The 11,630-nt window shown below is 39.7% G+C and overlaps 2 protein-coding genes across 2 annotated transcripts; both read right to left on the bottom strand.

Annotated features, from left to right (window-relative positions):
• Positions 1-2,877: 2,877 nt before the first annotated feature.
• On the bottom strand, positions 2,878-5,446 carry RB195_004393 (uncharacterized protein; the record flags this gene model as incomplete). The annotated part of the gene is made up of 3 exons (XM_064182216.1): positions 2,878-3,369; positions 3,763-4,038; positions 5,333-5,446. 3 exons carry the CDS (start codon positions 5,444-5,446, stop codon positions 2,878-2,880), a joined length of 882 nt encoding a protein of 293 aa, XP_064033483.1.
• A 1,131-nt stretch (positions 5,447-6,577) lies between these two features.
• On the bottom strand, positions 6,578-9,508 carry RB195_004392 (uncharacterized protein; the record flags this gene model as incomplete). The annotated part of the gene is made up of 3 exons (XM_013440538.2): positions 6,578-7,072; positions 7,131-7,409; positions 9,392-9,508. 3 exons carry the CDS (start codon positions 9,506-9,508, stop codon positions 6,578-6,580), a joined length of 891 nt encoding a protein of 296 aa, XP_013295992.2.
• Between the last annotated feature and the right edge of the window lie 2,122 nt (positions 9,509-11,630).

Raw genomic sequence — 11,630 nt, 5'->3', positions numbered from 1 at the left:
CATTTGTCAAGTTTAGACGCTACAAGGAAATAGAGAAAAAATAGGGAAAGTTAGGAGAAGAGCTTTAAAATACTGTTGAAATAACAAAAATTTTGTATATGTAGTCCTGAATCGAATGTTACTTTCAATATTTCCCGTAGGCACACAGAAATTCTCAGTAGCGAATGAGAAGGAATAAAATGACGGGCAGGACTCAAATAAAAAAAAAAACATCAAAATCGAACAAGGAGTACAAAAACTGAAAGAACATCTAAATTTTAGGAACGAATACTGTAGAAAATTCCAGAATGTATGTGAATAGATCGGAATCATTTCCTGGCTACTTGATATCCTTAAAAGAAGAGAAAATGTATGCCCATGACATGAATTTCGCATGAATTGTTCTTGTTTAATCGCTAAACGCTGCTCGACTCTGGCCTCGTCAAGAAATCATCGTCACTGATAAAAGCGACAAATGCTGGTGATAATTTATTAGCGCTACTGCCAATTTGAAGCCTTTAGTGGGAATTTTGTTCCGCTTTTTTTCAGTGTCTTTAACTTGAAATACAGTGCACAAAAGAACCCCAGAAAAAAAAAGAAAGTCGCAACGCTGCTTCAAATTTACAGTCAGCGATCGCTTCGCTGAAAACGTGTGCCTTTTCGCAGAAAAAAAAAGAACGAGGTTCTCTTGATCAGATGTGAAATCAGTTTCTCGTCAAGTTCAGTCAATTCATCTAAATATCGTCCGAATGAACACGAAACTACGCGCGTGTGCGAGATGATATCGTGTTGATTTATACGGGTGTTTCATCGCGTGGCGGTGTTCGGCATCCGGTTCGGTTCGACTGATCGCGTCCCTGGTGGCGGCGCCTCGCTTTGATCGCGAGGACGAGTTTGTAACGAATGAACTTTTCGTAAGGGTTTATTTGAATACGCTACTGGGGTTTTGGAGTTTGCGCTAGGAAATCACCAGGTATTCCTTCGAGAAATAGAGGAGTAAAGGAAAGTTTACTAATTATTTATCTTTATTTAAATTTTGAGGGCGGGTGTGGTGTAGCGGTTAGAGGTTCCGCTTCCTGCACGATCGATCGGAGGTTTGAATCCGCCCTAGTGCTCACCAAGCCTTTCATACCCCAGGATCGATAAATTGGTACCAGGCTTGTCTGGGAGGATAAAAACTCTGGCTTGACACATCGGCTAGTCACCGCAAGTCATTGCGTAGGACAGTTACACGTTCGTAAACCTCAAACGATTCTGAATTGAAGTGAACGTGGGGGCGCATCCCAAGCGGATTGATCAACGCCAGAAACTTTTTTCTTTTATCCTTTTATTTAAATTTTGAAGTTTATTTACTATTTTGGTCTATTTATTTTTTTTTTAGTTTTTTTCCATAATCCTTTATTTTTTCTTCTTCTCTTTTCTTCTCTTATTTAGTCATAAAAAACTCGAGCTTCTACTATCTCGTAGTTTTCAGGATGAATGCAAATCTCATGAACGTCAAATAATCCCTCTTCCTGTTACTGATTCTTATTAGTTCTACAACTGTTTGTTTATGATTTCAACTAATCGTCCAAGGTTACTTCATAGATGTCAATTGACCTGGAAATATTCGGAAATAAGAAAAAAATAAATGAATACAAGAAGGATATGGTTGGTTACTGTAGGTCAGATACGCTTGAACTCGCAACGGGACTGTAAATTCTAACAAGCGTCAAGAAAATAAAAAAAATAAAAAAGACTGTAAATTCTGACTTCTTATAATCTTATAATCGTTCTTATAATCTCATTTCACCTATTAGGAAGTATTTGATGCAAATCTCCAGCTATTTTTTGTTTTTATTTATTCCTCTATTTTTACTCCTATTTTAGATTGTTTTTATTTATTTCTTTATTTTTTTCCAGCTATTTATGGATCGAATTCAAATGTTGACCTGCATATTTTAAACGTTTAAGGAGGGTTTAAGTATTGTAAGTACTGCGAGTTCCATTTCTGACCAAACGCAAGCGGGCCATAGCTATAAATTCTTTCAAATCGAAAAGATTGAGTCCAGACGAAGTTGAAAATTTCGAATTTGACATAGATGTGATCTCTTGTGGCGCTTAAAGATATCCGGAGAACTGAAATCGCTTGGAAGTTCAAATATGTCCAGATTTTAATATAAATAGACAGATTTCTACTATTTTTCTTCAGCTCTAACCGTCTCCTACTGAGTTGTGAAGGAGATTTGAAGATAATTAAATGAGAGAATAGTTGGATACTCTAGTCTTCCATAGTTTTTTCTATTTGGAGCTGTAGCAAAATGAGGAATATGTCCATGTAGGAAACTGCAATGAAAACAAAGTAAAAATCCACAAATTCGTTCGTTTATCCTTTCGGATCACTCTTCGTCTTGGATTTACGATCACAGGTGGAGCGGTTGAAGCTTCAAAGTAGCGTGAACCAAAAAAAAAAGCAAAGCGCAGGATAATCAAAGGAATGCAGCTAAAAAGTAAGGAAACCTATGACTCATCAACGTAATTAGAAAGTGAAATCCAAGAAAAAAAACGTTATTGACAACGCATGAAAAAGTTAATTTGAATATGAGCTTAAAAAAGGATCTAACAGATAGCAAAAACGGCTTTGAATAACTCTTGCCACGCGCGAATTTCAAATAGTTGAAAATGTGGGTCAGCTCGTTGCGGGCAAACTTCGGTCATTCTTTCTTTACCGGCAAGGTCTGCCTGTGTGTGGTCTGGTGTCGGCGGAACTCCAATGTGATTGATCACCTCATTCAACAGTTGAATAGCGCATTTTGAATGGAATCAATGGGATGCACATTGACGTAAGGACCAAGACTACGAATCTATGCGAAATCAATAGATCAATCGATAGAACTTTATTAAATACTCGAACGAGAATCAATTTCTATTATACAACAATCTTGGAGGGCAAGGACAATAACCGCCATCCATGCCAGGCACGAGAACTTGTCGGCCAGGCTTACCGGGCGTGCCATCGGGACCTTTTGCTCCGGGAACTCCCTGCAACCCAGGCGGTCCACGCGAACCTTTTGCACCAGGTCGTCCTCGTGCCCCAGCGCGTCCGGGTTTTCCTGGTTTCCCTTGCGCTCCCGGATTACCAGGTTTCCCTACAGATTTTCTATACCGCACTCCATTTTTGCCTGGTTGTCCACGATTTCCTGTTGGGCCTCTCTTTCCTGAAGTTCCTTGCCGTCCTGGTGGACCAGCTCTGCCGGGGAATCCATGTTTGCCGGGGATTCCAGGTAAGCCTCTTCCTCCGGGGGCACCGGGGCTTCCTGTGCTTCCAGCAGGTCCGCGGAGACCTGGTGGTCCAGGTGGGCAACGTATGCATTCTCGTTGATACATGGGACATCTAGGAGCTGGTAAAGTCTGAAAAATTTTATTTATTCTCTAGATAGAGACATGGGAACTTTTCCAGTGATATTTTTTTGCGATGCTGTTGTTTCCAGAATTTGCTTAGTGTTAGATGTTAAATGAATAAATAAAAATAGATTAATGAATTGTTAGATATTTTCTCATGAAATATTAAAGTTCAGGCGATGAATTTCAGCGAATAAGCTTATTTTTATATTAGGCAAAAGGAATCTATAGTCGTACATCATATGGTGTTTTCCTTTTCTATTAAAAATACATTTGCAGACATATTCAAGTCTTATTTTTATAATAATAATTTTGTTTGAAGCTTACACAGTTTCCATCATATCATGTGTTTTCGTCGGAGGAAATTTTGCACATTGTCGCTGAAAAAAAAATCCATCTCACCTGGTAATTATCAATGCCCGGACGACCTGGTTGACCAGGTTTTCCTGGCTGGCCAGGAGGTCCGCGTGAGCCTTGAGGGCCTGGTGGACACCGAGGTTGAGTTAGCTGACATTGACACCAAGATGGTAGGCGGTTAGAAGGTTGACGTTTAGGACGGAACACAGAATCGTACACATCCTTTTTGGTTCTGGCTGGTTCCATAACCGCCTGCAAGCCCATGAGATTCGCCCATGCGGCATCTGTTTGCTCTCGGAACACGGTGGCGTAGTGGGTTACCTTAACGCAATAGTGTATTAAGCGTGTTTACGTAGTGTTCGTTGTTGCGACTTTAGCATTTTACCATTTATTGCGTTAAACTAAGCAGCTAACTGTTTGTGTGCGGCACAGCAGGGAGCTGAAAAGTCAGACGGGGCCGCTGATTGACTCCGTATGATTTAGGTGCGGCCTTCAATTGCTGCTAGAGTTTCGAACCTATATTTTTTTTTGTTTTTTTTTCAAGTAAGGGAGAGCTACTGACGAACTATGTAGCATTTTAAGATATTTGGCTGGAAGTGTAAAATTAACAAGATTTTTTCATGCAATTTTAGTACGCTGTTAATGAAGGGACAACATCGTCTACAGATAAGAACGCAAGAACTGGATGGTCCATCACAAAAAGCACAAGAACGGCTAACTACTGAAACTACATAAGTTAAAATGTATATTCTGGGTGCTTATCGTTTCCCGGTTAACTATGGACGTCATTTTCGCATGTAGACCTCGCAATTAGATCATTTGACTCATTATTTGTGAAGTGATTTCCAGCTGTAACGCAGGCAAAACACGGTCGCGATCAACTTTTCCAAACCACACCCTTATACATAATTATGTATCATCAAGAGGCTTTGGTGTAATTGTAGCTTTGGTGTAATTTTTTCTGATCCATGATTCCTCAGAATTAATTCTTAATCCTTCTGGTATAAGCGCGAGAAATGAGGTCCAGATTTCTCGCACTTATACATGAAGGCATATTTCGCTATACAGGTGCGCACAGATTTCTTTTGGGCTTTTCTTTTTCTTTACCAGTTTTGCTGCACTATAGCAAAAACTATGTTTACAAAAATAAGCTCATTCACAAAGCCAGAACATGCATGAAAAAAAATGAGAAGATCAGTTTTAAGAAAGCATTTAAACTATAATACAAGTGATGTTTGTCCTATTTTTGTTGCACGTAAATGTAGTCGGGTCAAAACAACATGAAGCTCGGTGCAGTTGCGTAAGCGGCTGCGCTTGAAGCGGCGCAGAGGGGCGTAGCGGTAAGGATCAATGGAGAGCCTTATCAGCACTATTCTTCGTTGCAGTTCGCTATGGTCTCATCTCGAACCCAACCACCATCTCAACCGCGCCGCTTCGAGCACTGGCGGTTACGCAACTGCAGCGAGCTTCTTGACGTTTCGATATAAATTACGATTCCGGAATTACGTACATTGGTAAAACGATGGAATCTTCACCTCGGTGATAAGATTTTGCTCTTCTCTTTTTGCACTCTGCAGCCCCATAACTTAATGTAACTTTTAGAAGTTGTTCCTACCTCATCACTAAGTTCTTTGAACTCCTGAAATACTGCTGCGATCGTGACGAATGACGCCAATATGGAAAGTATAGACAGTGTCGAAACTGTGACGATGACGGCTTCCTCCTTCATGCCGATGAGACTTTGAAAGCGTGTTTGTGTTGACTTTTATATACGAGATTCATTCTCTGTCCACGGTAACACCACCTGCTGTGTTCGTCTCCGTATTCAACGTGATCTCTCGTCACCGTCTAACAGTGAACTCAACCAGGATTACTGGCTTGAGGTCGCGAAACGATGGGAACTCGCTTACTGCAATCACAAAATATGCCAATCAGTGCAGAAGGCACGGAGCTAAATGCTAAATTTTAGGAGAGGAGAAGTTACAGGTAGGATATTTTCGTATTTTCGCCCAATGCATGGACGAAAATTACGAAAAGACTCGTTTCGAAGTATATTGCTGGTTTAGTACGGAAGAAAGTGAGCTGGTCGAAGATAGTAGCCTTGGAGAGATTTTAACTCATTGTCTTGATATTTCTCAGCGTTTAACTCGATCGTCTGATGACTCTTGAGTCCTCTAGAAATTTTCTTCCCTTCTAAACTTCGAAATTTCGAAAACTGTCTCCCTAGAGAGCAGAAATGGGAAATGATTTAGCCTTTTGTGTGGAGTTTATCCCCTTCCTGGTATAAAACTATAACCTCTTCTTGGAACCAGTATTTTTATTTTAGTATTTATTTATTTTGTTTGAGTTTTAAGCTTTGCTAGGATTTTCTTTAAGTTGTATACGTTCTCCTTTGTTCATACATGCTTTAAGATCAGATCCATTAAACATTAATCGTTCAAGTCCATAATGATTTATATTAGTTGTTAATTTAAAAAAAACTCTTATTGTTGAGACGTGGGGCGTTTGAACTGACTTTACTAGCCTTCTTATGATTGATTTCGCATTCGTTCTAGCTTTGTAGACCTTTTTTAAAATTGAAAGTGAAATTAGTCGATTGATCTCTTTTAGATTACGAGAAGCTAAGAAGATGGAGCAAATTTTCAAGAAAACGTGAAGTGCGAGATCAAAAATCCGCTTCTGTCTTCGTCTGTCTGTTAGTTTGGCGAATTTTGTTCTTTACACTTGGTCTGAAATTGAAACCCTATTTAGGTTATTTTGATTAATATGCATATTCTTCTTTTCAAAACCAAGTCATTTCCTCAGTTTCAGTGATACCCGAACAAAAAATGCAAATGAATATTTATTATCACAAAACCAATTAAGAACGTTTAGCCAGAATACTACGCGCTGGGCAAGGGCAGTAGGCTGCATCGTTACCCGGTGGTGAAGGATTGCCGCCGCCGCCGGGATTCCCAGGACTTCCAGGTCTTCCGGGTACTCCTGGACCACCCATGGGCCCAGGAGGTCCCTGTGAGCCGGGGTTTCCAGGCTGGCCAGGTCCACCCGGCTTACCTTGCGTTCCTGGCTGACCATTAGGTCCTTTCGGTCCCGGCTGCCCTTGTCCGCCACGTGATCCATCGCGTCCAGGTTGTCCAGGATTTCCTGGACCACCTGGACGTCCAGGAGAACCTGCGTCTCCTGGTGGCCCCGGAGGTCCTCGCGGTCCATCGTTCGAGCGTTGGCCCGCACCCCCAGGTTGTCCGTTTGGTCCTGGAGAACCGGGAGCTCCAGGCGGACCGGGCTGTCCCACTGCTCCTGGAGGACATATGACGCAGTCATTGCCGACTGAACCACAGTTGATCGGATTGAATACCTTAAAATACAATTATCAGTGTAAATACTTTGGACAGATGAATGACAATATCATTCACCTGTGTGTTGTCCGGGCCAGGACTACCAGGTGGTCCGGGCATTCCATTAGAGCCTGGCGGTCCCGGAGGCCCAGCAGGTCCAGGTGGACAGACTGGGCGTTTTGGCACACATTGGCAATACGAAGGAAGACCGGAGAAATCCTGCCTTTTTTGCCGGAATACCGAGCTGAATGGATTCACTCGTGGTTTCGACGGTGGTGTGACGGTGATTTGTGCATCCATAATGTCAGTCCATGCGGAGTCGGTCTCAACACGAAATACAGCTACTGCGTCGATAACCTGAATGTTGCTTATTCTGTGTTAATGGTAGTGTACTTGAAATCTGTATATGTATGAGAATTTATATGTTTATGAGAATTTATATGATCGAAAAATGACTTTAATTAACTAAAAAAAATTAAGCTTACTAACTAAACTAACTTAACTTAAACTTTAAGTTTAAAGAATGACACTGAATCAGGCAGTTATCTAAGAGTGGATTGGGAAAAATCGACTTCCTTAGATCAATATTTGTGAGCGTAGCTCTAGTAAACTGTTATATTTAACGGTTTTTCCTCGCCGAGATGACTCTCGACAGAGAATATTGTTGAAAAATGTTATGTGACCCAAGTATTGGTCCATACAGTGTATCCACGACATATAATGATCCATTCGATGTGGTTAAGGAACAACAGGCTAGATTCTACATATACTATGTTCAAAATTTTATGCTAAATTTCGAAAAAAAAGTAATAAGGATTGCATTGCTCAGTATTTGTAAAAAAAAAAGAGACAGCGGACTACTGTCACAAACACCATACAAGGCATTAAACTATTTGTTATGACCGAGTATCCTTTAATTAAATGGATTTGTTCATAAATACCATATAGACAACGTAGTCATGAAATGTTTTTTCTTGCTTCTGTTGACAAAGCAATGAAGCTCTCTGAATTTTGTGGTGAAATGCTCCCCGTAGGTTACCCATACGGTATTATTTACAGTCAACTATTACGCGTAAAGCGTAAAAGTTCGAACTTTCTCAAATCTTGACATAAAGATTGGAACTTGTCGATTATTAAATTGATCATATCGTATGCGGGTCGCATCCTAATTAAAATTAGCGGAGCGATTCTATCACGCGGCGGTTCCGCTAACATCACGCTGCTTAGGTAAGCGCAAGGATGCTGACTCTTTTGAATTTGGTTTTGAAGGTAGTGTCTTATGAAGTGATAACCTGTTCTGGATAAGGCATTTATTTATTTATTTATTGAGGTGTGCCATAAAACAAAAAAAAAACAAAAAAAAAAGATGGAAGAGAGCTCGCTAGAATTTCGCTTGAATTTTACACAACAAGATTGGTCCTTCAAAGCATGGGGGGTGGTGGGTTGGCAGGTCATTCTCCTGCTACAGAAGGTGAGAAATCTTTGAGAAGGTATGTTAAAAATGCTCCGATTTCTCAGTTTCTGAGGAAGGCGACGACGCCGAAACGTTAGCCGTAATAAAGTTTGTTAACAATCTTGGCTATTGCGCATTACTACTCTGTTAACATTGAACGTACCAGAAAATTTATTGTGTTTGTTGTTGTTTATTAAAAATTTATTGTATTTTATTTATCAACTTTTACATACGTAACCATTGTTGTTTGCATTGTTAGAGGTGTAGTGTTCCAAAAACTTGAGCTCGTACTGGTAGTTCTCTTTGTGCCATCTATGTGTCTATTTAAATATTTTGAAGCTAAATAAGGTTGAAAAAATAGGTCAGCGCAGCGTAGTCGGTAAGAGATTCGCGTCTGAACGATCGATCGGAGGTTCAAATCTGCACTAGTGCCTACTGGATTTTTCATTTTTCCGGGATAGATTTATTGGAACTGGATTTGTCTGGGAGGATAAAATCACTGACTAGATAACATATGTACATCGGCTAGCCCCCGTAAGTCATTGTAAGCTTGCACGGGGGTTTATAAACCTCAAACGAAGTCTGGGCTGAAGTCGAACGCGTAGGCACATCTCTATAGGGGGTTGATTGATTGACACCGTATGCTTTATCCTTTGCCCTTTAAATAACGTCGGAATTGACGCTGAAAACTTAGAGCGGTGCCTTTAAAAAGGTCTTGCTTGATGATTTTGTCTGGAAATTTTGCCTTCTCTAAATAGAGAAAGCAACGATTTTGTAAGAGTTACAGCGAAAGAAGTTTTTTTTTCCTCTCTTGAGTCAAATTTTCTGTTTTTTCAACGTGAGCATTCGGATTTCTCCAGTTTCGGACGAGTTTCTGGGTACCCACCTGATCGTGAACTTCATTGATCTCATTGTACAGCGACGACAGCCCAATTACAGAAACTCCGATGGCCAAAATCGAACAGACGGAAGCTACAGTAACGATTATGCGTTCCTCCTGCATGGATGTAGTAGCTACGGGGTTGGACCGTGAACCTCGACATTGGTGACTCCTTATAAGATGTCACGACGTCCTTCAACTCGGCACGTGCCGACTTAATTTAATCGTTCTTCGACGCTACTCGAAAGAACGTCCGATTATGTTCGCCGATGTTGTTATCGAATGCTGAGAAAAACAAGAATAAGGGAAATTGTTTAGTTAAGGAAAAAACCACTTTATTGTTTAGTTAAGTAAAAAAACCACTTTATTATTAAATTGTTCAAATTTGTGTTAGTTTGGGTGTATCGGTATTTTTTGCGCAGTCGGTGGTTTGGATGAGTTTTCGAATATTCGATTCATTCAAACCCAGACTCACCTTTCATGGCGCATTCGCATTCGCATTGTTGTCATTGATGGTCCAAGATTCAATTATTTACTGGGAGTTTACTGGTTGCGGGCCTCAGTAAATACGTACTGCCTGGCTTTAACGACAACTGTTGAATATTTTTTCAAAATAAATACTTACCTACTGGTCAAGAGCTGTTTTTCTAATATTATAACGTTTATTAAAAATGCGTATTGTTTGTTTGTTTATTTGTTAGTTTGTTTAGACATTGTATTTCTTCGAATTTTTTTTTGTGAGTGACCTTCATTATGAGTGAGTTCTCTGTGAATTGCTCCCGAGATCAAAGGTTAGCAGTTCTGTCCGGTAAGCCACAACCTTTCATTCAATTATGTGGCGAATCGAATTAAAGCGAACAATCGTTCAGCTAAAGGTGACGGTTGCTGGCCCATGAGTTCCGTTTCAATGCCATTCACCTAACTCGATCACAATCCTTTGAAATTTGGATAGCCAGGGGAGAAGTGGAAAAATGATCTTAAAGGACCTTTAGCTCCCATTCAATACGATTTTTTTTCGCGCACCTAAGTGTTTTTTTTTTAAATTCCACTCGGCTTTACGTCAATTTGTTTTTTTTTAGACTGTTGGTAGATGCAAATACCTCTTTCTCTACGGTATTACGCATATCCTTAGAAAAAATCGAAAATTTTCTTGAATGTGTTTGATGATGTGAAGCCTGTATTTTATTCAATTCCTTTTATACGTAGGAAATATCCTTTTCGTTTAAAACTTTGAGATATTCGTTTTTAAAAACTTGGATTAATTTCTAATTGTCTACATCAATTTTTTGAACTTCAAACAACTTACTTCTGGAAATGGGAATTCTTTCTTCCACGGAAAAAATTCGTGGCTACCGCTGCGATCCTCCTCGAATTATTAGCTTAACTTTTGTTTTGAACAGGATCATTTTGAAGCGGAATCTACATAGCTAAACGCTTCTAAATGTTCACTATTTGTTATAGTCATTTTTTTTTTGAGATTTCTAAGGTCTTATCGTGTCTTCGTTGACAAAAGAGCAAAAAATTTTTTAGACTAAAAGAATCTAAGAATTAGGTAAGAAAGAGCCAAATGATATGGAGTTTCCCTTGTAGTTCTGTCAATTTTTTGTTGGGGAATTGTTTTTGAGTTAGCAGAATGAAATGAGGGAACGAATTTCTCAGCCTGACAAAATTTATTCAAAAACCAACTTCTTCATGTAAGCCACCCCACTTTTTTTTTACAAAAGAACCTCATAACTTCTCATAATTCATTCACTTTTGCTCTAGAGCTTGAATTGTAGACATTTTTCAAGGATATCGCATCCACGAAGAGGCGAGAAATCTCTTTAAAAAATCTCAAAAAAAAAACAACCCTACAGTAGGAAATAGGAGCGGTGAATCGCTTCTTACTGCATCTGATTTTGCTTTCACCTACTTTTGTGTATTTAATGCTTTTATCTACTTTAGTGTATTTAATGGAGTATTTAACTTTTGTTTCCTGTCGAGAAGGCTCTTATCGCCTCTGACTCCTCAGATTTTGATTTCTTCATAATTTCAAACTGGGAACCACCTACCACCTGTTGAAGTGGACTATCAAAGTCAAAAAAAAGTCCTCATTCAAAATACTTTCCTCAAAAGATTCAAAAGATTGAATATGGCACTGATATAAAAGTTACCAGTGTAGTTTCCCGAAAGAAAACGACATTTCTCTTTGTAGGTTCCGAAACCTCTTTCGTTCGAAAAACTACCCACCCCATCCTCGCAATTA

This window comes from Necator americanus, chromosome I (genome assembly GCF_031761385.1).
Source record: "Necator americanus strain Aroian chromosome I, whole genome shotgun sequence".
In the NCBI taxonomy this organism is placed as follows: domain Eukaryota; kingdom Metazoa; phylum Nematoda; class Chromadorea; order Rhabditida; family Ancylostomatidae; genus Necator; species Necator americanus.
The sequence above is the reverse complement of the archived record's forward strand: the minus strand, read 5'-3'. Positions and strand labels throughout refer to the sequence as shown.